This window comes from Condylura cristata, unplaced genomic scaffold, assembly GCF_000260355.1.
Source record: "Condylura cristata isolate star-nosed mole 26May11 unplaced genomic scaffold, ConCri1.0 scaffold00020, whole genome shotgun sequence".
NCBI classification, from domain to species: domain Eukaryota; kingdom Metazoa; phylum Chordata; class Mammalia; order Eulipotyphla; family Talpidae; genus Condylura; species Condylura cristata.
This window is the reverse complement of record NW_004567121.1, coordinates 2,083,767-2,110,141: the sequence shown is the minus strand read 5'-3', so window position 1 is coordinate 2,110,141 and position 26,375 is coordinate 2,083,767. Positions and strand designations below refer to the sequence as shown.

The 26,375-nt window shown below is 46.8% G+C and overlaps 1 protein-coding gene across 2 annotated transcripts in view; it reads left to right on the top strand.

Annotated features, from left to right (window-relative positions):
* LOC101626802 (two pore calcium channel protein 2-like) overlaps positions 1-24,678 on the top strand; it is a 27,773-nt gene extending 3,095 nt beyond the window's left edge. For both annotated transcript variants that reach the window (XM_004685995.2, XM_012727628.1), the window contains exons 2-19: positions 3,643-3,725; positions 5,008-5,122; positions 6,291-6,419; positions 7,381-7,497; positions 7,595-7,713; positions 7,898-7,999; positions 9,516-9,642; positions 11,210-11,411; positions 13,781-13,925; positions 14,289-14,474; positions 15,189-15,253; positions 16,191-16,278; positions 17,352-17,421; positions 19,495-19,714; positions 19,860-19,950; positions 21,638-21,751; positions 21,977-22,101; positions 23,059-24,678. In XM_004685995.2, the coding sequence (XP_004686052.1) occupies positions 3,643-3,725; positions 5,008-5,122; positions 6,291-6,419; positions 7,381-7,497; positions 7,595-7,713; positions 7,898-7,999; positions 9,516-9,642; positions 11,210-11,411; positions 13,781-13,925; positions 14,289-14,474; positions 15,189-15,253; positions 16,191-16,278; positions 17,352-17,421; positions 19,495-19,714; positions 19,860-19,950; positions 21,638-21,751; positions 21,977-22,101; positions 23,059-23,204 (2,244 nt within the window). In that variant the 3' untranslated portion in view covers positions 23,205-24,678. The remainder of the gene's footprint in view (positions 1-3,642; positions 3,726-5,007; positions 5,123-6,290; positions 6,420-7,380; positions 7,498-7,594; positions 7,714-7,897; positions 8,000-9,515; positions 9,643-11,209; positions 11,412-13,780; positions 13,926-14,288; positions 14,475-15,188; positions 15,254-16,190; positions 16,279-17,351; positions 17,422-19,494; positions 19,715-19,859; positions 19,951-21,637; positions 21,752-21,976; positions 22,102-23,058) is intronic.
* Positions 24,679-26,375: the final 1,697 nt, after the last annotated feature.

The following is a 26,375-nucleotide window of genomic DNA, read 5'->3' as shown; positions in this document are numbered from 1 at the left end:
TTCCTTGCAAGAGGAAAATTCATTAACCGGTAGGTCTTGAACAGTGTTATTTACAAGTAGTCACAAACTGAAGTACCCAAAGGGGACATCAAATAAGATGAAACCAGAGGAAAGATTCAGTTGGTGAGAGGACTGGTGCGTATGGTGACCAAGAGGCCATGTCCCCTGCCCTAAGAAGAGCACAGCTGTCCACCTACAATTGGTTGAGGCCACACAGCTATCTATCATAGATTGCAAACATACCCACCAACTCTTCCCATGCCTGCCTCAGGAGATGGAGTTGATTTTTCCAGCCCTTGAGACTACTGACCATGAGACTTGCTTTGGCCAATGAGATGGTAGCAGATGGGACACAGTCAGAGGTGTGCTGAATACCTGGACATGGGGGCTTACTCTCGGATGATCTTGGAGCCCTGTGGCTTGTGAAAGAGCCAGACTAGCCTGCTGTGTGAGGCACTGGCTGAGACATGTGAGTGATTTGTAGAGAGCAGCCATGTTGGCCCAGCCTAGAAGAACAGCTGGCTGACCCACAGAATTTGGAAAACAACAAATATTTGTTCAGGTGACTAAGTAGCTGGGTGGGTACGAAAACTAACTGAAATAAAAATAAAAGTACCAGATGTTATGGTCTTTAAAGAGAAACCAGAAGTTCAAATTTTTGTGTAAGCTCCAGTTTTAAAAAAAATTTGAACTTGCAGCCAGTATCCATGAAGTATTCTCTGGGCCAAGCAAAACATGTCTTTGCTGTCCTGGCTTGCAGGTCGTTGGTCATTTTGCATGGAGGGACAGGCAGTGTTTATGCTGACTCTGAGTTATCCCCGCGCATTCTTCTTGCCACGACTGCAATGCCTTCAACTGACCTGTGGAAGCTGTCTCTTTCTTTAGACTGTGCAAGATATACTTCACAACTCAGCTGTCCCTGCAGTCTTTCCATATAGAAATGGAAATTGCCAGTCTTCATGGAGAAAGTGAAATCTGAGGAGGGACAGTATGAAGGAAAATGGAAGGGTTACTCTTGGCTTTAGGGAATTATGAGTTCAGGCACAGAGTAGGACTGGTGTTGGAGTGTGGATAACGAGGCCAGCAGAGAGGAGGGCGCCTATAGTGGAAGGGAGATAAAGGTTGAGATGGGAGGCCAATTGCGGCACCCCCTAATGCTAAACTAGGGGTTTTGCATTTGATTTTGTGTACAAGCTGAGCAAAGAAGCTTACCAGTAACATATATGAGAACTCTTTTTCTCCACAATATCACCAGCATTTATAGGTTTTGGTCTTGGCTTGTGTTTCCCTGGTCATAACCGATTGTGCTCTTGACTTGCATTTCCCTGATGATAACTGATGGTGAGCATTTTGTTTCATATGCCTGTTGGCCATCTATATGTCTTTTTTGGAGAAGTTACTCTTTGACTCTTCTGCCCTCTTCTGATTAGGTTGTTTTCTCTTTATCAAGTTGTGTGAGTGCTTTGCAGATCGTGGATAGCAGCCCCTTGTCATATATATAAAGCATAAATATTTTCTCCCATTCATTGGGGTTTCTTCCTCTTTTAGTGGTGGTTTATTTTGCTGTGCAGAAGCTTATGTAGTAGTCCCAGTTGTTTGTAGTCTCTCTTGTTTTCCTTGATGCTGGAGAAAAATCCCCAAAGACATCTCTGTAGCCTCTCATGGAGTGTTTTGTCTACATTTTCTTTTATATATTTAATGGTTCCAGGTCTTTCATCTAAGTCTTTTGTCAATTTTGAGTTTATCTTTGTGTATAGTATGAGACAGTGGCCTAGTTTCATTCTCTTGCATGTGACTGTCAAATTTTCCCAACACCATTTATTAAATAATATTTCCTTGCTCCATTTTATATTCTTGGCACTTTGATCATAGATTAACTGACCATATAAATGTAAGCTTATTTCTGGACTCTTAATTCTATTCCATTGGTTTGTGTGTCTGTTTTTGTTCTAGTACCATCCTATTTGATTCTTATAGCTTTGTAGTATATTTTAAGTTTGGAAGTGCAATGCCCTCATTTTTCCTCTTTTTTGGTAAGAATTCTTTGGTTATTCAGGGCCTTTTATTATTCCATATGAAGTTCAGTGGTAAGAATGCCATTAAAACTCAGATAGGGATTGCAATGAATGTGTATATTGCTTTGGTCAGGATGGCCATTTTGACAATATTTAATTATTCTACTCTGTGAGTAGGAATATCTTTCCATTTCTTTGTATCTATATTCATTAGGAAAATTGGTCTGTAGTTATTTTTTTATATGTTGACTTTCTTTGGTTTTGGACATCCTTGCCAACACTTGTTGGTTGGTCATTAGTTAGATATGTAGTAGTGTCTCATTATGATTTAAATTTTCACTTCCCTAATGACCAATGATATTGAGCATCCTTTTATGTATTTATTTGCAATCTATATATCTACTTTGGTAAAACATTAAAAGGACTTTTAAACTAGGACTGTGTTTTTAATGTAGTACAGCTGCAGTATGAATAAGTGAATGTGTCATGTGATATAGGAAATAAATTTAGAGAATATTTCTACATGGATGTTTGATGTGAAAATTAAATATAAAATTTGAAATCTTTTGATTTCTTGGAATACTTTTTGCATTTCCAAAATTGACTTGCTTAATTAACTAATAGATTTCCATCCCTATCCAGGCAGGAAGATGTCCTCTGTTTTGAGTAGGTAACTTGGATGGTTGGGTTGTTTTTCCTTCTGCTGTTACCTAAAATCACAGGCTGCTCCTCTAGTTGATAGGATATTATCAACCATTTAAAATTGTATTAATGTTGGTGAGAAGGGAAAAAAACATATATGCTCATGTATTATTTTTGAGGCATATAAAATAAAGTTTGGAAAGGCAATTTGGTAGCACCTATCAAAATAGAAAATGTACATATCTTTCGCCTACAAGTTATACTCTGTACTAAAATGCTCTTATGGCACACATCTATGTGTGTAACTTATTTAAAAATATTCAATGTATTTAAAATGGAAGGAAAGAAAACTAACTGAAGGTGATTTTGTTAAAAAAAAAGGTTGAGTGACTCTCTATATACACACTATTATTGGGGGGGGGGGGAAAACCAGACACATATTGAGTGAAAAAAGTAAGCTTTGAATTATATGAAAGCAATTTCATTATTTTAAAATACGTGTATGTACAGAGCAGGGTCATACTTTGAGGAGGAGATAGGCTCAAAACTTTTGTTCTGACCAAGAAAGAAAATCATTTAGTTGTTGAAATAATCCTTTAAGATCCTTCTCACTTCCCTTCAAGTAGCCCATATACAGTTTTGTCTGTGTGTGTTTATATGTATATAGTCCAAAATATGGATGGATGGACACTGTTAATTACACGCATATATACTAGTTGGTGCTTTCCTGTTCATTCCTGTCCAAGAGCTTGTATTTGAATAAGGACAGTTTAGTGTGGCACAGCTGGTCTCCACGGCAGGAGCCTTTCTGCCCAGGAGAGCTTCTGGATCCTCCATCTGGCCTCCTCCTATTGATTACTTCAGAGTGAGGTTGGGGAGGAGTGAAAGGGAGTTTCCATACACTTGAGACATCTTTACAAATCTCAAAGAAAATGCCCTTCCTTGCTCTGACTTTGTCTTCACTTCCTTTCTCCCAATGGGACAGGACCTTCTCCTGGCGGCAGCCTATGTTTCCGATGCCCAGTACAACAGAAATGTTCCATTTGAAACATCTCCTCAGGCCATCAGGTAAGGAGAGTGTGGAACTGTCTTGAAGAACTACCTGTTCTCAGCATTTCATGTTCTCGAAGTTGAACTCAAACCCAAGACATTGTTTCTACAAATTCGTTGAGAGCTATCTTGGGGATGGCTCATAGATTTGGATAAAATCCAATGCATTTCTGGTTAAATTGTAAGAGCATGGTGTTTCACACTCAGGGGAGCATTCACTAAATATCTTGAGGACAGATAATGAGTAAATAAACACCATCAGGGACAGGAACTCGGCATCAAGCTAAAACATGTCACTGTCTTTTCTTCTTAGACACAGATGTCCTCTTAGAGTTGCCGAAGTGAAAAGAACACTTGTTCTTTCTCTTTCTGTGCCTTGTTGGCATGGATCGTACATTTGATCTCTTCATGAGAATTCAGATTTTTCTCTCTCACCCCCTGAGGGTGGAACTGAGACCAAGGGTTTGGCTCAGAATAAGGGAAAAGCATGATCAGGGTGGAGCTTTAGTTCCTCCCAAAGCTGCACATGCCTTATCCCTGCATCCTGCTGAGCAGATTGGGGGCCCTGCCCTGTCCTCTCCCACCAGGAAGTGAATCACAGGGCCCCAAGATCCTCCAAGTCTACCATGGCGAGATAGGAGGATGCACATTTGCAGACAGGTCAGGCTGCCATTGCACATACTAGCAGGGCACTTAAAGTGGGGGTTCACTCTGTTTAGGTGCTCCAAAGCATCCTCTTATTCTCACACCCACCCAGTAAGGAATGTTCTAGTCCTACCTTGTGACTGTTAAACACTACTGAGAGAATGTATTTTGGGATATGATCATAGCCTTGGGTTTGTTTTTTTTTCTATGAGTGTTCTGTAGTATGGCTTATTCTGATCCTGCCCCTTGCTCCTCAGAATGTAAAGGAAGTGTGGTCACAACTGTAACTGTATATTACCTGTCATTGCTCTTCTTTCTTTTTAAATATTTATTTTATTTATTTATGCATACAATAAATGGAGTATATGCTAAAGGTGTAGCAGAAACAGAGTGGGGAGCAGAGCAGGCAGATCTACTGAAATACACGGCTGAGGGGAGCAGCAGGCAGGTCAGGAGAGGTCTGCTGCATCATGTGGGTCACCTCCCTGGTCGGTGATCAAACTTGTGCTGCAGTGGCTGTGGATAGCTTCATAGTGCTGCTCATTAACCCCTTGAGCAGCCAGGGAGGGCTCGCCACTGCTCTTCTACTGGGAAATCTGATAGCTATTTAACTCCTATTCTTCATTTGTAATTACTTCATGTTTTTCCTCTTCAGACTTTACTATTTTTATAACCACTGGGCAATGCGAGCCACCACATACTTCTTCATCTGTGTCGATCTTTCCCTCGCCCTGTTTGAGGAGCCCGCATTGTTTCCACTGCCTTTCTTGGTAAGCATTACAACCTGAATGGCTAACTGGAGGTGGCTATGGATGATTTGGTACTGTGCCTCAAATTTCAATAAATGTGAATTTGATTTTATTTTTATTACTGAGGGTTGGAAGAATTGTGCCTGCTGACTTTAAGTGAAAGTCTTGGTCTTTGCACAGGATCAAATAGGATATTTAAAGAAGGCTTTGAAAGCACATTGATTTAATGGCAAATAGATAATCCGGTAATACAGTGCTAGACTTGTCACATTTTTAGCTTTATCGTAGTCAGAGTTGTTTAGAGTCTTTGTTGGTGCTCAGTAGCTGATCACAAGTCATTCTGAGTAATACATAAACTAGCCAGCTACTACAGAATGCTCATGCTAATTACTGACTAAACACTGCTCTTGCTTCTGACAGTAGATGCGAGAGGAAGGAATGACTTGCAAAGCCCACAGTGTTTACTCTCCGGGCCTTTAACAGATAGCTTGTCGACCATGATGCCTAAGGAGTGACCCACCACGTTGAAATACATCTTTGTGGATTTATTCTACCACTGGAGAAACTGAACTTCTATTCTGAACGTGAACATGGGGAGCTTGAGAGCATAGACATGCCTGCTTCTGCTCTCCCTTTTCCTGGGGAAGTGTATTTTGGGTCTTCTGTCTGCTGACTCAGCCCTTCCCAGGAAGCCCTGCCAGTTTTGCTTATGGGATGTGTGGCTTCCGGGCAGGCTTCCTTTTTAGAGGAAGAAACCATTCCAACCAGCAAAGAATTTTGCTGCAACCTGCAGTAAAATTAAGGGGCATCGCTAATTCTTTTTTTTTTTTTTTTAAAGATTTATTTATTTATTTGTACAGAGCTGGGGTACAGGCCAGAGATGCGGAGGGTGAGAGGATTCACCAGAGACAGAGCAGGGAGCAGAACAGGCAGATCGATGAAGTACACTGCTGAGGGGAGCAGCGGGCGGGTCAGCAGAGGTCTGCCACACCATGTGGTCACCTCCGGGGCAGGCGGGGATCGAACTCATGCGGAAGTGGCTTTAGTTTCTCAGTGCAGTGCTTTAACCCACTGCGCCACCAGGGAGGGCCCAACATCGCTAATTCTTAATGGTGGTATTCAGGGAGTTAGAGGAGAACCAAAGCTCCATGGCCAGGCACTGTGCTTAGTCTCTGTGTTCTGCCTGCAGGCTACCTCACTAGCAGAAGTGCTCTGTCTGGCTGCATTTTTTGGGAGACTCCTGCATTTTGCAAAAGTCACTCCGCAGATGGTTTTCTGGAAGGATACAAAAAACATCTGCATCATGGTAACCATAGTGGTGAGTGTTCATTCTAGTGCCATTAAGAATTTGTGGTCAAAGCAGACACTGCAGAAAGAGGACCCCATAGACTTACATGGTTGCAGCAACACTGACAGATTTGGATACAAGCACCATCAGCACAGCTCCAAGCAAACCACAGCTGAAGAACAAACAAAATGCAGCAATTTGAATATCTTAAAATAATAATGGTGCACGTTTAAAAAAAGTTTCACTGCTAATTAAGAAACAGCAACTAAAGCAACGACAAGGGGCATGTGTTTACCTATAAAACAGTGTTAGTGAGATCGAGAAAAAACAGTTTCTGCCCCACAGACATGAGTTGTGTTCTGGAAGGCAGTTTGGCAGTTAGAAGTAACCTGCATGTACACGTTAGCATCCTAGACTCCACCCCTGGGAATTTTCACTAGGAAAGAAAAATGTGTTCAAAGATTTTAACACAGATTAGCCATGGCTGAGCTGTTCATAATGTTGAAAAGATTAGCCACAATGGATTTTCTGACAGTTAGGGGTGTGTTAAAGAAAAGGTAGCCCATCCAGGCAGCCCTTGAAAATAGCATTAAAGGCACATCTGTGTTTATTATCAGGGAGATAATTTGTAAGGCAAAGGAACAGTTTATAGGAAAGTTGTTAAAAATTAAAAAAGGGAAAAATGGGTTACACATTCAGAGAAAAATCTGGAGGTATATATATACTAAACAGTTATGCCCAGTGAGGCAGGGTGATGTACTCTGAAACTGCTATAATGGACAGTAGCTAAGAGTGCCTCAAGATGAGCATGTTGGCAAGCAGCCAACGTGCCCGAACCAGGGTCCTTCGAAGTCACGGAGGCTCCGTCTCCACACCTCCACACCTTCCTGCTTGATACTCTTTTCCTTTGAGCCATCTGTTGTCAGTTTCCACCACTTGGTGAGGAGGGGGTCCCCGGCTGAAGCTGACATTTCGGCCCACTATCTCATAGCTGACCTTGATTGACCTCATTATCTACGGGTCCCTGGAAGCTGTCAAGATCCACAGCGTTCGGTGGTCAAGGGTCTTAAGGCCAGTGTTCCTAATCAACTTCCCTGAAAGTCGTCAGGTAAGGAGATGATCAAGATACATGAGAACTTGCTTTTGGCTTTTGCAGAAAATCCAAGCTGATTTCTTGAAGACAAAATTAAATTTTGTCTCCCCAGATCCGAAGGGCTTTTCGAAGCATCCGGAACACTCTGCCAGACATCCTCTATGTTTTTCTCTTGTTTATATTCAGTGTGCTGATATTCTCCCTTATGGCTTTAAAGCTCTTTGGGGACAGGTGAGCATGCTGTTCTGGAAGTTTCTACCTGTGAATTCTTTTATGTTGGTGGCACAGTCTCTCATCAGATGCTGTCTGATGTTCAAACAATCCGGGAATGTTCTTGAAAGGGGAAAAGAGTGTTGGCAACTGCAATTTCATTTTTGTGTGTGGGGTTTTCACTCTGTTTTTGATTCATCCTTAGGGGCCTTAAAACAGTGGATGGATCACCCTACTTCACCAACATCCTAGAGATAGCTTTTGACCTCTATGTGCTGGTCACCACTGCAAACAGCCCTGATGTCATGTACGTGGGTCAACCAATTTGTAAACACGGTTCCATAACAATTCAGCTTGCTAAGAACAGTTGCCTCCTAACACTAGCAAGGCGGAGAGGAAATGTAGTGATGTATCCTGCTTGTTTAGGTTTGTTGCAAAAATTTGAATACTGCACATGCACTCATGATGGCCAACCCCCTCTGTTTAAAACTCAGTTTTGGTGGATTTTTAAAACACTGAAAGTAACAGCATACATATTTAGAGATAAACTTTGAAATACTGGAGCCTACTTTCTATTTTGGATTTTCTTTGAGTTTTATTAAAAACCTAAGCCCTCTTAGTACAGGAATCCTGGCTTTTTCTCCTGAGCACTGATGAGGATTTCTGGCTAAATAAAACAGGCAAGAAATGTAAAGATTACTTGTTGTCACCCCACCCCCCGCCCTTCCTCCCCAAAACACACACACACAATGTCCTCCAGACATGCATGCTAACTTAGAAGGAAATTATCATAGGTTTTTTTTTTTTTCCTAATGGCTCTTTCCCTTGGTGTTATGGATTTATCTTGTTCATGGAGGTGAACTACTAACCAGTGCTATGCTGAGTAGAGAGCTCTTTAGGTCTCTGGTGAACACAGAACACTCACAAATGTCTAGCAAATGTCAATCCCATCTCATCCAGTGCTGCGCTTTGGGCAAGGGGCTGTTTTCCTGTCATTGGTTCCTTGTGTGATCCTCACATCAACCTGCTCTTGGCTGTTGCTCACTCTGGCAAAACGTAAGGGAGGTGAACCATGCCCGCAGCTCCAGCATCCCCTCCTGGATGAAAACCAATTTCTGTCAAAGGCGCCTTTTTTTTTTAAAAGATTTATTTATTTGTGCATACAGAACTGGGGTACAAGACAGAAGTGCAGGGGCGGTGAGAGGCTTCACCAGAGACAGAGTGGGGAGTAGAACAGGTTGACTGACGAAGCACACTGCTGAGGGGGGCAGCGGGCGGGCCAGGAGAGGTCTGCAGTGCCATGTGGTCACCTCCGGGGCAGGATCGAACTCATGCGGTAGTGGCTTTAGCTTTTTAGTGCTGTGCTTTAACCCGCTGCGACACCAGGGAGGGCCAGCCAGTGGGATGATTAACAGTTCGAAAATTCTCTGGCTCCCCCAGCAAGGCAGCTTGATGTCCCTTCAGAACTGTGGGTATAAACTCAAGCCCCTCTTCAGACTCCACCTGTCCTGGGAAATTTGCTCTCCTTTCTGGACCTTCATTTTCTTTCTCATTGTGAAGTGGGTGAAGGGATGGGTATCTCCAAGGTCCTACATGCTTTGAAGCTTGGCAGCTCTATAAAGCACTAGGAATTTCAGAAAGTTCGGAGCAGGCTGTATAGCATTAGGGATGGCAACCACTTGAGATCCCTTCACATGGAGAGTGAGTGCGGGGCTTTCCTGTGTCTGTGGCACGTGGCTTGTCAGTGTGGGGTGTCACCTCAGGTCAACTTTTCATGTATACCGAGGGTATGAAAAACCATGAAATTATTTTTTTCCCTCCAGGATGCCTGCCTATAACTTCAACTGGTGGTATTCACTCTACTTTATTGCGTACATCATCATCAACACCTACATCTTTATGTCCGTCTTTCTGGCTGTGGTCTACAACAATTACCGGAAGCACTTAAAGGTAACTTGCATGAGTTAGGGATCCAGGTGGGGACAGGCTCTATGACAGGCACAGTGGCAGGGAGGTTGTTCAGTGCCTCTGCGAATATTGGAAAGGGTCCTTTTTCTTTGCACTTGGGCGAGTCTGAAGACTAAGTTGGTGTCTTGCTGTCTTCCCTCACCAGTGGTGGTGAGGTAGTGTCCAAATAGGTGGGCAATGGCAAGTCTGGGCTTCTAACTCCTCAAATTGCTCGTGGCTCCTTGTTTTCTGCATGATTGAGGCCTGAAGATATTTCCCAAGCTGCCTAATCCTTTTCCTCAAACAGAAACAGAAACTTAAAGCCAACACTTTTTGCCCTGGTATCTTCCTGTTGATTTGTGTTTTTGCAGAACTTCTGGAGGTGTTGGGTGGTCAGAAGCCTCTGAGTACTTGGGCAGGTGATGTTTTATTTACAACCTGGAATCCACAGGGATAACTCAAACAGCTTCTCCACTACTCCACTGCTCCCCACCTGCACTGTTTTTATGTTGTAAATTTAGTTAGACAGAGAGATGGATTTTCCTTAAGGAAATAGTAGCTTGTGGCTTTCTATTCTGTTTTGATTTTTTCATTCCTTAGGCACTTTCCCATGGGGGGGCAAATCAAATTTAGAAAACTCAAATAATTGCGCTAAGGGGAAGTGGGTGGTGGGGCTGTGTGTTATGATTTAGCTTCGAAGGTGTATGACCTGTCCCATGCACAGTGGGACCCTCAGCTGCTCCTGACCCCAAAGCAGGGCCTCTCAAGGAGCCTCCTACTTCTGACTGTCCTCCCTTGACTGCTGGACAGGACTATTGTGTGCGTCTCCCACCCCCAGGCTTCAGCCAGCAAGCAGATCTTACATGTGCTGTATGTGCCCTGCATTATACAAACTTCTGTGGAGTCAAAGATGATTCACATGTTGATGATTAAGACACAGCCTAGCCCCTTAAGGATTTACTGTCTAGCTGGGTAATCAATCAGGTGGTCATCACTTGGTTGGGTAACCTGCCTATAGGAAGTGGAGCCTAGGGGTGCCAGCAGGTGACCAGCTGAGGACTGCTGCTCAAGCTGTCCCTTCTGGAGGATTCCCTGAGGCTGGGCAGGTGGCAACTCCAGGCAGGCTCCACTGTCCACCCTGCTCTGGCCCTTGTCTCTCTCCACCACTTTTCTTTCTCTTACCCAGTCCACGGCTCCCTTCTCCTTACCTCACTGGACTATCTGTCTTTGTTTCCTCTATCTTCCTCTCTCTCAGCAACAAAGCCCATTTCCTTCCTTTCTGGAATCTCCCTTCCTCCTGGGCAGAGTGGAGTTTGGACCTGCTGCCTCCTGCTGCTCTCCACATAGATTATGCTTCTTGGTCTCCTGCATTTAAACTCGGTAAGATGAGGTCTGTTTCTGCAGACAGGGATCAGCTACACTTACCTGGAGCTGGGCAGGGATTCCATACCTTGTTGCTTAGCAGACCCATCGGTGATTTCTCTTTGGCTCGCCAATGACTTTGAAATGTTTAAAGAAATGAGGCATTTGGGAATCTTTCTCTTAAAAAACACAATTCTGTTTTATAAAGAACGAGATTCGCAAACTGGCATACCTGAAACGTCACAAGATGGTAGCGGCTTTCAACATTCTGAAAGTCAAGGTGGGAACGGAGTTTGTGGTAAAGGAGGCCCAGTGGAAGCAGCTGGTCAAGGTCGTGGCACCAGACATCAGCAGTTCCCACCTGGAGCTCCTTCTGAGGATTTGTGATGAGGAACAGAAGGGGCTCGTGGGTAAGACGCCTTGGCCTCTGGCCTTCCTCTCCCCCAGGCTCTCACCATTGTGGGTGGCAGGGGTAAGGAGGGGCAGCTAAAGGAATGGGTCAACCAGCAGCCAGTAGATAGTCAAATAAGTTTGTTTTCTTTAATGTCAGCTCATGGGAAACTTGAGGAGAGGAAAAATGGACTTGCAGCCACGGCCACTGCCTGTGTGCAGATCGCACAACCCCTGTGTCTGTGCGGAGCTCCCCTGGGTGCTCTGTTTCCCTCCCACACCCCAATTGTGTGGCTCTGTCTCCTGGTCTGAGTCAGCATGGGTGCATGTGATGTGCTCTGTGGTGAAGGGTGTCCGATCCAGGGTGGGGTCCTGCCCGCCCCCTGAGCTGCTGAGATGGGCTCCAGACATCGAGGCCATGGACTGGAGCAAACAAATAACTATTGGAAATTAGAAGGTCTTATAGGACAGCAAGATTATAATTGTAAATTCAGATGGGACGAGGACTCTAAATTAGTCCTCTAGACCCATAGGTTTAATTAAGACTCCATTAAGAAGGAAGGAAACGGTAATGGTTTTCTGCAATTTGTGGGAGAAGTCAAACCCACAAAGAGAAATGTATGACAAGACAGACAGCATTAAATGGATGACGCCAGTATCCTTAGTGATGCTGGATCCAAGATGGAGGCCTTTGCCAGAAGCTGCAGGATAACAGGCCCTGATAGGGAGCCTTTGTCTCCTCAGCGGCCAGCCTGGTGTCATGGTCCCGCTGTCCGCTCGGAAGGCCAGGCTTCTCAGGCTTCTCAGACTTGAACAGAGTGCCTTGGTCCTTCCCCTGGGCACCGCAGGGCTATGCCATGTGGTGTGCCAGGGCTGGGCTCTGCTTCAGGTGAGAGAAGGCCAACAGGCTTCACGGGACAATGCTGAGCATGGGGCCTCTCAATCTGTGTATGGGGCTAAGCTTTTTCACTTTTGGCCTCAATACTTTGGTATAAAAAAAAATGAAATGAAATAAAAAAGGCATATAAAAATCCAAGTCCCAATTTTTCAAACCAGATTCAATGTAACTGAAATGATTCTGTGCATTGCTCTCAGAGTTTCTAAATTTCAAGAACTTATCTTAGGAAGAGCAGGGGGCTGAGAAAAGGGCCCACAGCTGCCCAGGGCCCACCCTGGGAGGAGCCCTGCCTAGAGGAGAAGGGTCCCAGTCTACCGTCCACTCGTAAGAACCAGGGTGGTGTGGCTGGCCATCAGTCCAGATATTCCTGAGCTTCATCCCCTCTGTTTTTGAGACTTCTTCTTTGATGATTTGCCACCTTTGTTATTTCTAGGTGACTGGGACTCTGAACGTGTGGGTGAATCTTTAGGGCTTTACAAACTTCCTTTGCTATTCCTTCTGTCAAGCAGATTCCTGGGTTGCTCTAAAAAGGTGAGGTATTCCAAACACAGAATGGGGCCTTTTGGGAGCCACTGTCAGAGGTAGTGAGGTATTGGTGAAAGACTTGGGTACCTTCTACTCACCCAGAAAAGAGATACACAAAGCAACATTTCTTAGCTTACGGTCAGCAGTCAGTCTGTTGATAGCTGTTTCCCAACACTGGCAATGAAGCGCTTTTCTCGTTGTGATGGCTTCTGGGATGGACAGGTTCTGGACTGACAAATAAGGTGGCTCTTAGCTTACTGTTCCACTGTGCAGGACAAACATGGAGCACACCAACACACTTTCCCTGGCATGGCTTGCTCAGGTGTTCTGTCCCGTGAATGGTGTGAGCCAGGAGGAGGTGTTTTTCGGTGCTACTGCATCACTTTCTAGAAAGTGCCCATGCAGATCTTTGTGCAAAAGATCTGCCTACCTACAAAGGCCAAGAAAGAAAGTAGTGGTATTCCTTGTGAGGAGAAGTGAAGACCAGAATTCAAAGGAGAATTCTCAAAAACAGAGGGGATGAAGCTTGGGAATATCTGGACGCATAGGGCCAGCCCCACCGCCCTGGTTCTTATGAGTGGACACTCGAAGGGGACCCTTCTCCTCTAGGCAGGGCTCCTCCAGGGTGGGCCCTGGGCAGCTGTGGGCCCTGTCTGTCCTCGACCTCCTGCTCTCCCCCAAGGTAATTTCTTAAATTTTGGAAACGCTGAGAGCGATGTACAAATGGCAGGAAGTGAGGCAGTGGCATCTGAAAAGTAGCAAAATCATGTTTGGGCTGGCTGAGGTCTGCGTGAGGACAGGTGGGAAGCAGCCACTCGCTGGCTCCTTGGCCTTGGGTCTTCACCCTTTGAGACTTCAGGTCTTCACCTGTGAAATGCAGAAACAAGGATCCATGCTGATCTGGCTTTTTCCTTTGGCTTCAGTATTGTATTGGCCATGTGTGTTGAAGTTACTTTTCCATTGCAGACAAAATTAGTTTTCTACAGTTGGCTGACCTCCTCAACATCCAGGTGGTCACCATCAACATCAGGAGACACCCCCTGGAAACCTGGATGCCACGGGTGTACCAGTCGCCTGCAAGCCTCCTGGTCCAGAAGATGGTTCGGCACAGGCACGTGAGAACGGGACATTTTCTCTGAAGTAGTCTTAAAAGCAGAGGAATCTGGTCTAGACTGAATGTGTTTCATCAGTGAAGCCATCAGTCAGTTCCCTGCTCACTGCTCTTGGTTTCCCAAGGAAGCCTGGGAAAAGCTGTGAATACACCATGTCCAACCTTAGAAAAGGACAGGCTTTTAGATTAGGCTTCCTTCTGCCATGCTTCCTAGAGCTAGTCAAGGACCCCAGACTAGGTGTGCTTTCTGGGGTGCGGGGTACAGTCATCACATGCTGGGAAGCCACATCACAAGGTAAGGTTTTGAATGTGTTCTTTTCGAAACACTTGATGACGGGGTCGCTTCTTCATCTCCTCTTGCAGACTTTTTGTATGGGTTTATGATGTCGTCATTCTTCTAAATGCCATCTTCATCGCTCTGGATGAGAAAAACCCCTTCATTTCCTATGCAGAATGGGTCTTCCTTGTTCTCTATATCATAGAGATTCTCCTGAAACTGTATACGTACGAACCCAGAACCTATTTTGGAAAGAAGCAGTTCTGGAACTGGTGAGCATGTGTTTTGGCCCGTGTGGCTGGATGACGAGGACTGTAGCAGGCCTCTCTCCTGCTGAATGTGTCTGCCTATTTCACTGCTTGCCCAGGTCTCTGCCCTCTCGGCCTCACCTGCAGGCTGCAAGCCAGCCGTCCATCTCCAAATCACGTGTTGGGCCTTGTGGGGCATCAGGCACTGGACAGGCCTGGCCTGGGAGGGGCAGAGCGAGGTAGGCAGGAGCTCTGTGAGATCCACTCTCACTTCCAGGAACTCATTAGGATGTGCATGTGATCAAGGGGGAGCTGGTCAGTGTTGCCCACGGCTTTGGTATTGAATCTGAAAAGTAACCCCGTGATGAATTTCCTCTTTAAGTAAAAAGTGGAGATACGTTTCAAAAAATTGACACCAAGAAAGATTATGTTTTCTGAAAATGTACCAGACTTCTCACATGTATATAGTTAATTTGCAAGACAATTAAACTGATAGGATTTAGCTAATTGTTACATCTCCCTGTGTGCCAGTGGCCTCCCAGAGAATGGCCATTGGCTTGATGAGACATAGTATTTCTTGTTTCATATCTGATCACCTAATAATTATGAACTTCAGATGTGTGAGTGAATCATTGCTTTACAGAAGACGGTGGATTCGAGGTTTTCTCGGAATCCACTGTAGCCTGAGCTCGACAGACTTCTCTCTGACTCTGCACGACTTTGCTTCTGCACTGTTAGGTTCGACACACTGATCATCATTGCAGCGCTGCTGGCGACTGTGGCCACCGCCACCATCCAGTCAGGTCAGTGCTCAGCCGTGGCTTCTCCACCCCCCGGGACTGTGTGCTCAGTCTCTCTTGAGCCCCGTATCCCACTAGGTGTTTGGGGCCAGGCTGCAAGGATGCAAGAGAATTAGTAATTACCATCTCCTGGAGCGGGATGGTAGCTTTGTCTGTGTTCAGTTGTCTGTTGGAGATTCCCTCTGCCTCGTCTGTCCTTCCGTCTGTCCGTCCCTCTGCCTTGTCTGTCCTGCCCAATATGGCAGCTCTTGAGTACAGTTTTTCTTTCAGTGTTCTTTTGTTATATAACATTGAAGACAAAACAGGCTGAAGTCAAGTGAAACAATTTACACTTGTTCTTCTACCTTTGCTGAAAGTCACAGTTTCTGAGGACCTCTTGGCCAGTCAAGTGAGGATTTCTTGTACTCACCTGATTGTCCTGCAAAGCTGGCCATGGTGTCATGGCTGGCCTCCATGCCTTTGACCTCTGCCCATCACAGCTCCCACCCAGGCTCCAGCCATAGCAAGGCTCTGCATGTTCCCCTCCCCCCCTCTTCTTTCTACTGTCTTCTTACTCCTTCCCCAGGGCACATCCACCCTAGTCACTCTGCTTCTTCTCATCCCCGTAGGCAGAGGGCATTATCTAGTGAGAATGCAGCTTCTTAACAGAGCTGTGAAATGAATGGTGTGGTGGTGGAGGGCTTGTTGAAGTGTGTTCTGGAGAGCTGGATCCACACCTTTCATCAATCTGAAGTCTGCGCCCATACTCACGGTTCCTTAGGTCACTTGTCAGGCTTAGCTGCAATTAGCTGGGAGTGTGTGTGTGTGGGGGGGGGGGGTGTCGTTGGGGGGGTCGTGGCGGGTGTGTTAGTGATTCCAGACAGCACTCACTTTCTCTTTGCTCAGATCCATCCTCCTGAAGTAAAGCACATCTTTCCCCTATGATTGTGTTCTTTTCCAGCAAGAAAATACAACAGCCAGCAGATATTGGATATTGTCTTGATATTGAGAATACTCCGGCTCCTAAGGGTCATCGTCAGCATTCAGAGGTGAAGGCAGAGGATGGGCAACAGCTGTGCTTGGGTGGTCTCTCACATGAGTGTTTGGGAGAAACCACTCCTCTCTCAGAACTGCAAACATGCCTCCTGTGAACTCTGAATGTTGCTTGTATAGTCGAGCCTGGGGGTCTCTGGGGGTCTTGGGGCTGGAGGGAAGCCCTGGAAGATGGTGAAGAGCACTCAAATAGCAGCTCTCTGGGGGCATTTTCATCGTGATGCAGTCACTCGCAAGCAGAGAGTAGGGTTCACCCATATTAACCTGAGTGTGCTAACCATTGTCTTGTTAAATCCTTCCTGAGACCCTTGACATAGGGGCTTTTATTATCCCTAGGTCATAGGTGATGGCAATGAAGCTCAGAGAGGTTAGGTAACTTCCTGAACAGTGCAAAACTTGAAAGAGGCAGAACCAGGATACAGACCCAGGAGTCTGACCCCAAAGCCTGGAGAATCCCCACCCTGTTGTTGATAGCTCAGGGTCCTTTTAAGGAGCATGGGGAGATATTGCCCTCCCAGGCCCACTCCTCCTCAACCTAAGCCTCCAGCTCAGCGCTAATGCAGGTTGGCAGACCTCTCCTGACCCGCCCGCTGCTCCCCTCAGCAGTGTACCTCATCAGTCGGCCTGTTCTGCTCCCCACTCTGTCTCTGGTGAATCCTCTCACGGCCCCTGCACCTTTGGCCTGCACCCCAGTTCTGTATGCATAAATAAATAAATCTTTAAAGAAAATAAAGCAGTTTGGATTTTGATAGGAAAAAAAAATAAGTGGAGAAAGAAAGCAAATGAGGCTAGCTAAATTTTTAGCCTCAACATGCATCCATGTCTTACTAGTAAAGTTTGTGTTGATACTTCTTAGGTTTTTAAACACTGGCATCAGGGAAAACTACAAGTTAACTCCCCCTCAGCTTGGTAGATGGAATGATTCTGAGAAATTTTAACTCAGATTCCCAACAGCATTGAAAGAGATGATCCAGGCCTGGATGCAGGGGTTGGGGGAGACCTGCCGGTGTGGGTCATTCAGGGCTCGGGTCTCCCCTTCCGGCATGCCTCAGGAACTGCTTTCTCCTAGATTCCGGATTATCGTGACTACCTTGATTAACATCGGCCCTACAATGTTGACGTTTGGTGGGCTCATCTTGGTGAGTAGCTACTCTTGTTCCTCTTCTGAGTGACGTAAATGGTAAGATACTAATTTTTAGCAATGTTTATTAAGCCTTACTTTAAGCAATGTTAAGGAAATAAGATTCCCTGGTTTCCTTTAGCTATTTTTGGAAATGCCAAGTTTCTAGAAACATTGGGACTTTATCAATGCCCCATAGCAGTGCTCTGACTGCCGTTCAGGCATTAATACCTCAGGGGGGAGACTGATGCCTGTTGGGGTGTTCTTGGCTAGCATGTGGTTCTTAGGGATGTAGGTTCCTTTTTGCTCCTCACTTGCCCTGAGAGCCACATCCTTTTTGTCCTGCTCAGAGAGTGCCTACCTGGGTTTAGTTGGTGATGCCATAGAAAGGCTGCAGTGGGGCCATGGCATCCTGCTCAGAGATGCTTCCACTCTATAGGGCTGCAGGAGCTCAAATGTGGGTAGATGCTCTGCTACAGAGTACCTATTTTTCTGTTGAAGTGGTGGAGTCAGGGCCCTTCCTGTTGGCACAATGGGTAAGGACACAGCACGGCAAGCGAGCTGCAGCCACATGAGTGCAAGTTCCACCCCGTCCCTGGAGGTGACCCACATGGCGTGGCAGACTTCTCCTGACCTGTCTGCTGCTCCCCTCTGTCTCTGGTGAATCCTTTCACCACCTCTGCACCTCTGGCTTGTACCCCAGTTCTGTATGCATAAATAAATAATCTTAAAAATATGGTAGAGTAAAATGAAGGATAGAGTCTAAGTCACCCATTCTCACCCCCGCCTCCCATGCCTCTTTTCCACTACTAAGGAGTTCCAGATATTCTGCCTCAATATTCCTGTGCCGACAGCAAGTGTATCGAATGGTCTGACCCATTCAATCTGTGCACAGCTTGATTCTACCTGATGTCTTGCTGGATGTTCTTCAGCACATGTGCATCTGTGTAAACACCCGTCCGTGGAAGTGTCCCATGAGGGGGATTCCGGACCATAGCTGGGCAGCTCTACCGACACTCGGTGGGCAGTGTCACCAGTGACTGCTGGAGACTCTGGCCCATGTATGTGCGCGAGCTCTTGTGCCTCTATGAGGCGCATTCCCAGCAGCAGAGTTTCTAGGTTAAGTGCAAGTGCATTGATAATGGGGATCACACGTGGCAATTGCCTTCCCAACATGCGCTCCCTGTGTTTCCAAACAACTGTGTGGGAGTATCTGCATCCCTCATAAATGGGATTTGTAAAATATTTTTTGTTTTCCCAAACTGATGGGGTAGGGGAGGGCAGTGGCGCTGAGCTTGGCTTGCATTGCTCTCACTGAGATCAAGTGTCTTCCGTGTTCTTTTGACCACCGATGCTTATTTTTCACGAACAGCCTGTTTATATCCTTGGTCCTTTTTATTTGTCTTGTTTTTATGTGATTTGCAGGAGTGCTTTGCTTGTTATGGGAATAAGTCTTGGAAAATTGTATAGAGAATAATTATTTTTCCTTGTCTGTTGCTGTTTTTTTATTTTTTGGTTGTTTTGCTGTTTTTTTTTAACTATATAAAATTTTCAATTAATTATGTAGTCACACTCATTAATCTTTTATGGTTTCTAGGTTTTACATCATGCATAGTGAGGCCTTTTTCTACTTGGGTTTTTTTTTTTCCCCTTGTTACTTTCTGATTTTTTATATTTAACCCCGTGGTTCCTTTGGGACTTCTTCTGGTATAAAAATAACAAGGTTAAGCTCCAACTCTATTTGTTTTTTCCTTAGAGGACTACCTCTACTGAGGAATTGAGTACTTAACCCACTAACTTGCCAGCTGCTTCATTTTTGACTTTGTACTAGGAGTCCAGGGGCGAGGTCAAGTCCATGTCCTCCTCCAGGGACAGCTCAGGCTTCCCCGCAGAGTGGCTGACCTTTACCGGACCTCGGTGGGGGCCCTGGGTGGGGGGGGCAGCCATGCCTGAGTGAGAGCAGCCAGCCTTCCTGCTGGCCCTTGCCCGGAGCTCACTGGTGTCCACAGTGCTCCCAGGTGTCCCACACCCTCCCTGCCCTGATTCTGCCGCTCACTCCTTGTGTCCACTGACTGTGTGCTGCTCACCCTAGGTGGTCTACTACGCGTTTGCTATCGTCGGGATGGAAGTGTTCCATGGCAAAATCCAGTTCTTGGACCCAAACTTCACTGCTCCTGGTGCCCTGGTGTGCGGAAACCCAGCCTTAAAAGACTCAGCATTCGCGCGAGACAGGTACTGCAAGAACAACTTCAATGACCTGGCTTCCTCCTTCATCGTGCTGCTGGAGCTCACCGTGGTCAACCAGTGGCATGATATCCTTTCTGAGGGTGCTGTCACCCCCTGTGTGGCGGGGGGCTGCTGAACGTGGCCTCCGGAGCAGGGGAGGAGTCCACCTCAGCAGTGCTGAGTTCAGGCCATTGCCCCATCCTGGAAGGTTGTGCTTCCTTAGCTTTGTACTCTTGGCAGGTGGCTTCGCCCTTGTGACGCACCAGGCAGCGAAGCTATACTTCATTGGGTTCCACATTGTGGTGGTCATCCTCATTGTCAAGTGAGTTCACTTGCCCACTTTGGCGATTCCAGATCTTTCTCAGAACATGTAAGAGCTTGCTGGCCCCTCGTGCCCAAGGCAGCTAGGTTACATCTCCTTGCCAGGTGCTAGGGTGCTGGGAGGGAGGGCTCTGGCTCTGTGCATATTGGGGTGCATCCGTGTCTGCCAGCATCTTGCCATCAGTGGATAATGCACCCCTGAGAGTTGTTGGGTCAGAAGGACTCTGGGTCCTGTCACTCCCCTGACTCTTCCCTACCAGGAAGGAATCCCTTTTAGAACAGCCTCCTGATAATCCCTTCATCCTCCGCTTGAATCCGTTCACCTGCCAGGACACAGAGCCTCAGAGTCAGCTCCCTTGACCTGCTCTCATGTCCTTCCATGATGGGGAGGGAGATCCGCCCCCTAGTGAGTTCTCTTCCCTGGCCTGAGTTCCGTCCTGACCCCTCTTCCCTGGGAGAACTCCATTCCTACTTGGAAGCTGCTCTGACATCTAACTGCTACAAAGAGCTCTCCTTCCAGCCTAGGGATCTCCATTTTTATCTCCCTGGTGCCTCATAGGACCTGAGTTGACTCCCCTTGATCACTCCCCAAGGGGTTTTTCTGGTTGTCACACCCCTCCCAGAGTGGGGGGCCTGCATTGTGGGGTGCCACAATGAAGCCCTGTGGCTTCATTACCATATGTTTTGGCCACCCCATTACACTGCTGATTTTGACTCCAGAATGTCCAGTCGAGGTACGGGGAGAGGAAGCTCTGGGCGTTCTGATTGCGTGTCTCTCTTGACTTGCACAGAGTACCTGTATGAGAACCTGCGGGTGCCATGTGGCCATGCCCTGGGACAGGTGGGGCAGGCCGAGGTAGCACATGAGAGGCTGCAGGGATGTTTCTGCCCCTCTTCTCCTCAGAGCATGTGGGTGTTTGATAGCACTGGGCTCCATCTTCACCTGGTCAGTCAGAGACAGTGAAGGGACTGAGGGTCTTCCCTTCCAGTGAGCTCACACCTTAGTCTACAAACACAGCCCCAGATAGGCCCTGAAGAAATGCCTCTGACCATGCCTCCTGGGCTCAGAGACGGAGAGCACTGTGATCCAGGTAAAGGCTGCAGCTGGAGCAGTGCTGGTGTCTATTCCTGTGCCCCTGAACAGTGTGGTGGGGGCCAGTTGAGGGGCTGGCATTGCAGGAGGGAAACTCCCGGGACCTGTCTATTCTCCCCTCTGCAGAGGGAGAAGAGACACTTTGTTCTACTCTGGGAGTTAAGCAGATCTCAGGGCGGACCCAGAGAGGGCTCTACCTTTGCTGCCCTGGGCTGCTGGGAGGCAGGCAGCAGTAAGCTCATGCCCCAGCAGGTCACCTAGACAGACATTCTTGACTCCAAATCCCTTCTCTCAGAGAAGCCAGGTTGTGCAGAAACCGAGCCTTGGAGAATCATCTTCCAACAAGCATATAGCCTAAGCTCAAGTGAACTGTATTTTCTTCTTAATACTCACTGTTTAACGAGAATGATTTTCCAAGAGACTGAAAGTTGTATCTAATCCTTGAGAGACGCTTGGCTTGTCTGTCACTTCTCCTAGCTGCTGCATTCCCTTTGAGACAACAGGCTGCCTTCTTCTGGGGCCTGGATGCTCATTGGACTTCCTGTCACTTAGGCCACAACTAGCTTAACCTGATTCTTACCTCTTCTTCTCTCAGTATCTTCATAGCGTTCATCTTGGAGGCGTTTTTTGTGGCATATTCATTAGAAAAAAGTGAAATAGAGACTGCTATTGAGAAGAAGATCCAGGAGCTTGGTGTGGGGATCCAAGAGTGAGTAGATCACGTTTCCCTGGACATTGCTCAGAGACACTTTGAACTGGAGGTCACACTGGGGCCTCCATCCCGTTTAATCTCTAAGTGCCGGTGCTGGGGTCAGGGCTTGTGGGCTGCTTCCTGCGCTCTGCTTCTCCTCCGAGGCCCTGGGAGCCCTGGGTGTGGCTGCACACAACATGCGTACCCCGTGACTGTGTTTATCTTGCCTCTTCCTCCTCAAAGGGAAGAAGTGCCGGATGAGAAGCTCACTGATGACATGAACTCCAAGGACACTGGCTCTAGTGGGGATGACGGAGACAACAAAAGGAAGTCCTTGAAAGGACTGTACTTCAGAATTGCTTCAAACAGTAAGTTTTAACCAAACACAAAACTCCCTCCAAGCCCACCTCATTGCTGTAGCCACTGAGTTGTTTCCAGAATGCAGAACTCACCTACAGTGGCTTCCCATTGCCAAGGATAAGAAACTGGCCCCCTACATGGCCTTCACACCCTCATGCCTGGTTTCTCTCTGTCTGAGCCTCTTTCCTTCCCACCATAATCACCATGTCCGTGCTCTGCTGTTTCTTCCTATCTGCCACAGGGCCTTTGCACATGCTGCTTTTGCTCCTTGACTCATGCTATCCCTGCTTGTGTAATTAAGGGCAACCCTCCCTTAAGGTCTCCTCCACTTAGGCAGCACTTCTTCAAGAAAGCCCTCTGGCATCTACAAGAAGGCCAGGTTCTCCTGTATGGCTGCCAGCCCCCTTCCTTTCCGTGAATGCCACCTGCACATTCATTGAGTGACTACCGGTCACCATCTCTTTTCTTTGAAGACTGGAAAGGAAGTGCCTTGTGTATAGTCATTTTTTTTTTACTCTGCTGTATCCTTAGAATCTAACAATATACCTCGGCATGGGAGACCTTAACAACTGTCTGTTTAGTTATCTTAATAAGTATCACTGAATTAATAATTGGTGGAGCAGACCGAACCTAGTCTCTGTTACATTTTGGCTGGGGCGACCTATGATAAACTTTCAGAAATACAACACAGACCATAGGAGCAGAGCGTGCAGCCCCTCTGAGTTGTCCAGCCTCCTCTAGCCTTAGGTAGGACCTTCTCCTAGGTCTTCAAAGTCTTCAGTAGTTGGGGAGCTTGGACAATCAGCATGAAGAGAGATGAGTACCTCTTTCCTGGCTTTTTCATCTTTCCTTCCACATGTCTGGCTGCCACGTTCAGAGGCCACCCCTCAGGAATACCTATCTCTGCCCACATGGGGGCCCCATCAGGACAGGCAGGTCCACACACCTCTTCTCCTCTCTCCTAGAGTACAGGACGGTGGACGCCTTGCTGCAGCGCATGTTTGAGTCTGAAATTACTCCAGACGATGACAGCCCTTCCTTGGATGAGATTCTGAACTTCTCGCCTAGTGACATCTATCTCAAGAATCCCAATTTTGAAAACAGTGCGTGATACAGAGCACAGCAAGGCCACAACTAGGGACTCAGCACATGGTACCGGGAGGTGACTTTCCCAGTCCAGCTTCCCTCCCATGGTCTGATGAGCCTGTGAGACCCCTCACCCCCAGGTGCTGAGGGGCCAGCTGGAAGGTGACAGGGGCTGCCCGTGTGTGCCCTGCCTGCCCTGGTGGCAGCAAGGCCAGGGACATGTGAGGCTGTGTGCAGAGCACCTGTCACACCCGACTGTGTGTGCGTGTGATCTGTTTCATGGGCATATACAAGCTTTACATTTATTTTTATGTGGTATTCTATTATTCGATAAGAAGAGTACTGTCCTGTAGTGTTCCATGAATGAATCTTGACTTTAAATACTGTAAAGGAATACTCTGGTGCATCGCTTTTCAGTGCCGTGCTTATTCCAAAGGAAGAAAAATCTGAATGTGAAAATGAAATTCTGTCTCAATGACTTCTTCATGGAGAGGCTCTCAAGTCTCCTTTAATTCAATATAATTACAGTCAGATTTTGAGTAAGTTGTTCTATGGTGTTACGTTTCCAAGCTGGAAATCTCCCAGGAAGGTGACATGCTCCTGGGAAATGAAATGGAACTTTTATTTAACAAATGTTCATTTGTGGTCAGATACATATAACATAAAATGTCTTAACCAGTTCAGTGGCATGTGTATGTTTACATTGTGTGAGGTCTCCAGAACTTTATCACCCAAAGGACACTCTAATCATTAAACAGCAGTGCTCCATTCCCTCCTCCTCCCCCAGTCTCTGTCTTCACCATTTCATTTTCTTTTAATTTGACTCTTCTCCATTGCATCTGGTCGCATTAGCCCTTTTCAAAACGGCCAGCTTATGACCCCCAGCCCTACCATCAGGCAGAGGAATCACCAAGGATGTCTGTCTCTGTGGCCTGAGGTCATGTGACATCATAGGGTCGTGGGGTCATGGTCAGGTTGCCAACTGAAGGGCCTTCTCCTGAGATCTGAGGCTGACTTTCAGGCTGAGATGTGGGATCAAAGGCAAGTCTTGGGAGCCCTAGGGGACCCAGGGCCAGGCACAACTCCCCATGGAGCATGTCACTCAGCCTCTCCGTGCCTCCTTTCTCACCTGCAGGTTTGGGGCAGGTGGCACCTCCTACCACCAGCTGTGGTGACTGATGGAGGGTAAGGGTGGGGGCACTGGCTTGGTGCTGCCTCAGCACTTGCTCTCATGACACTCTGGGGCTTGGCACTAGTGCTTAAAATCCATCACCCTGATTCCGGGAGGTGGTGTTCTTGCTGATCCCTCTGATGGGGCTTTGGCTGTCCCGCCATCCTTCCAGACTTACTTCTCTGTACATCTAACACATCATTATGTAAAGTATTATATGCAGAGTTGCAACTTAATTTATGCAATTTGTATGTGCAAATATACTGGACTTTATTTTTTTAATTAAAAATAATGCAGACATTGTAAAATATCAATACCGGAATGTAATAAAAAGTCAAAAGTGCTTTGTGTTTATTCGTCTTCCTCTTCACCCCTCCTTTACCCTAATTGTTTCCAGTTGATACACAACGAAGCTGCTAGGGCTCCATGCCATCTACCTTTCAGGACTTAAGAATTCACCTATTCACGGACCTTTATGGTGTTCTTGATGTTTGGCATTAGGCGGCCGTGGTACGCACCTAGTTTATGTGGTGTGTGCGTGAGCCCTTCGGGGTGGTGGTGGGGGGGAAGCCTCGGAGTCCCCCTTACTGGGTCCAATTTCTAGCGAGACTATGGGGTCTGAGTTTCGGCCGCCAGGGGGCGCGCTACCCCAGCCGCCGCCGCTCTCAGCCTCAGAGCGAGGGGCATTAACCTGGTGTTGCGGTGAGTCCTTGTTTTGCCTTTCAGTGAACTAGTCACCTTCACTTTAAGGTCTAAGACTGAACATGGGCTCCTTAATGATCTCTTGGTGTATTAGTCTTGCTGAAGGGGGCTGGGACACACGGTCGTACCTGGTTCGTGGGCTGAGCACAGCTAGAGTCGGGACCTTCTAGGGTCTTGTCATAGGAAAACAAAATCACGCTCAGCCCTTCATTCTTGAGGACCAGGAAATAGCAACGGCTGGAACAACTTGCAAGCCAGAGTTCTGTGTGGAGGTTGGTACAGAGGGCGCCAGAGTGACCAAGATCTTGAAATCTCTCTTAAGTTACTGTGAGCTCTCTGTCACAGCAGCTTGTCGGCCCATAGCCTCATCAATCCCAAATGGCTGCCGAGTAGTCGGGAATGGAAGCCCCAGCCCCAGGGCTGATGAGGGAAAAAGAGCACCAAGGACCAGGACTCCGAGAATCAGAGGCAGAGAGGTGTGGAGTAATGAAATAGCTGTGCCAGTGCCCACGCTTCTAGGCACTTATTTCTGACAGGCATGGGTCACATGTGTGGATTCTTAGGCGTTTTAGGGAAAATTTTACTTTAGCAGCATTACTTTAGATCAGATATATAATCCAAGGAGAAAGGTGCTGGTAATAATCTCCCCACATAACTAGCCTTTTGGGACTCAGAAAGTGGAGCAGAGATTAAGGGCCTCCCTGGTGGCACAAGAGATAAATAAAGTCAGCGCTCTCAAGCTATCACCAACTGTTAACAGTGCAACCCTCAAATGAAATGGTTTGCCTGACTCTGGGTCCTCACCTGTGCACTTAGAGTGAAATATAATTAAGACTCACCTGCAGGCACATACGGAGAAGTTAATTTATTTATGGGGGAAATGAAGAGATGAGTAATTCAGGGAGGAATAAAAAGGGAAGATAAATTGATGAATGTGTCTTACCAGTTCCACTGGGCTGAAATCCAGGTGAGAGCTGGTGAAACTGAATCAAGCCAAAAGCAGAGAGGCCAGGAAAGCCCCATTGCCCACAAGTCTGGTTTTATACCAAACTTGACTGCTTGACTCCACCCTCAGGTCCCAGCAGTTTTTCCCTTGGGGGATGATGGGATTTGCAGTTCCCGGTATCTTAATCTCTTTAGTCTGGAGTAGGGGTGGAGTCCACAACCTGTGTCTGTAGAGTTCCTTCAGGACCTCCTTCCCCCTAACAGACACTGTGGCCTGGGTTCCATCCCTAACAGACCTCTCCTGTCTTGCCTGCTGCTCCCCTCAGCAGTGTATTTCAGTAGATCTGCCTGTTCTGCTCCCCACTTTGTCTCTGGTGA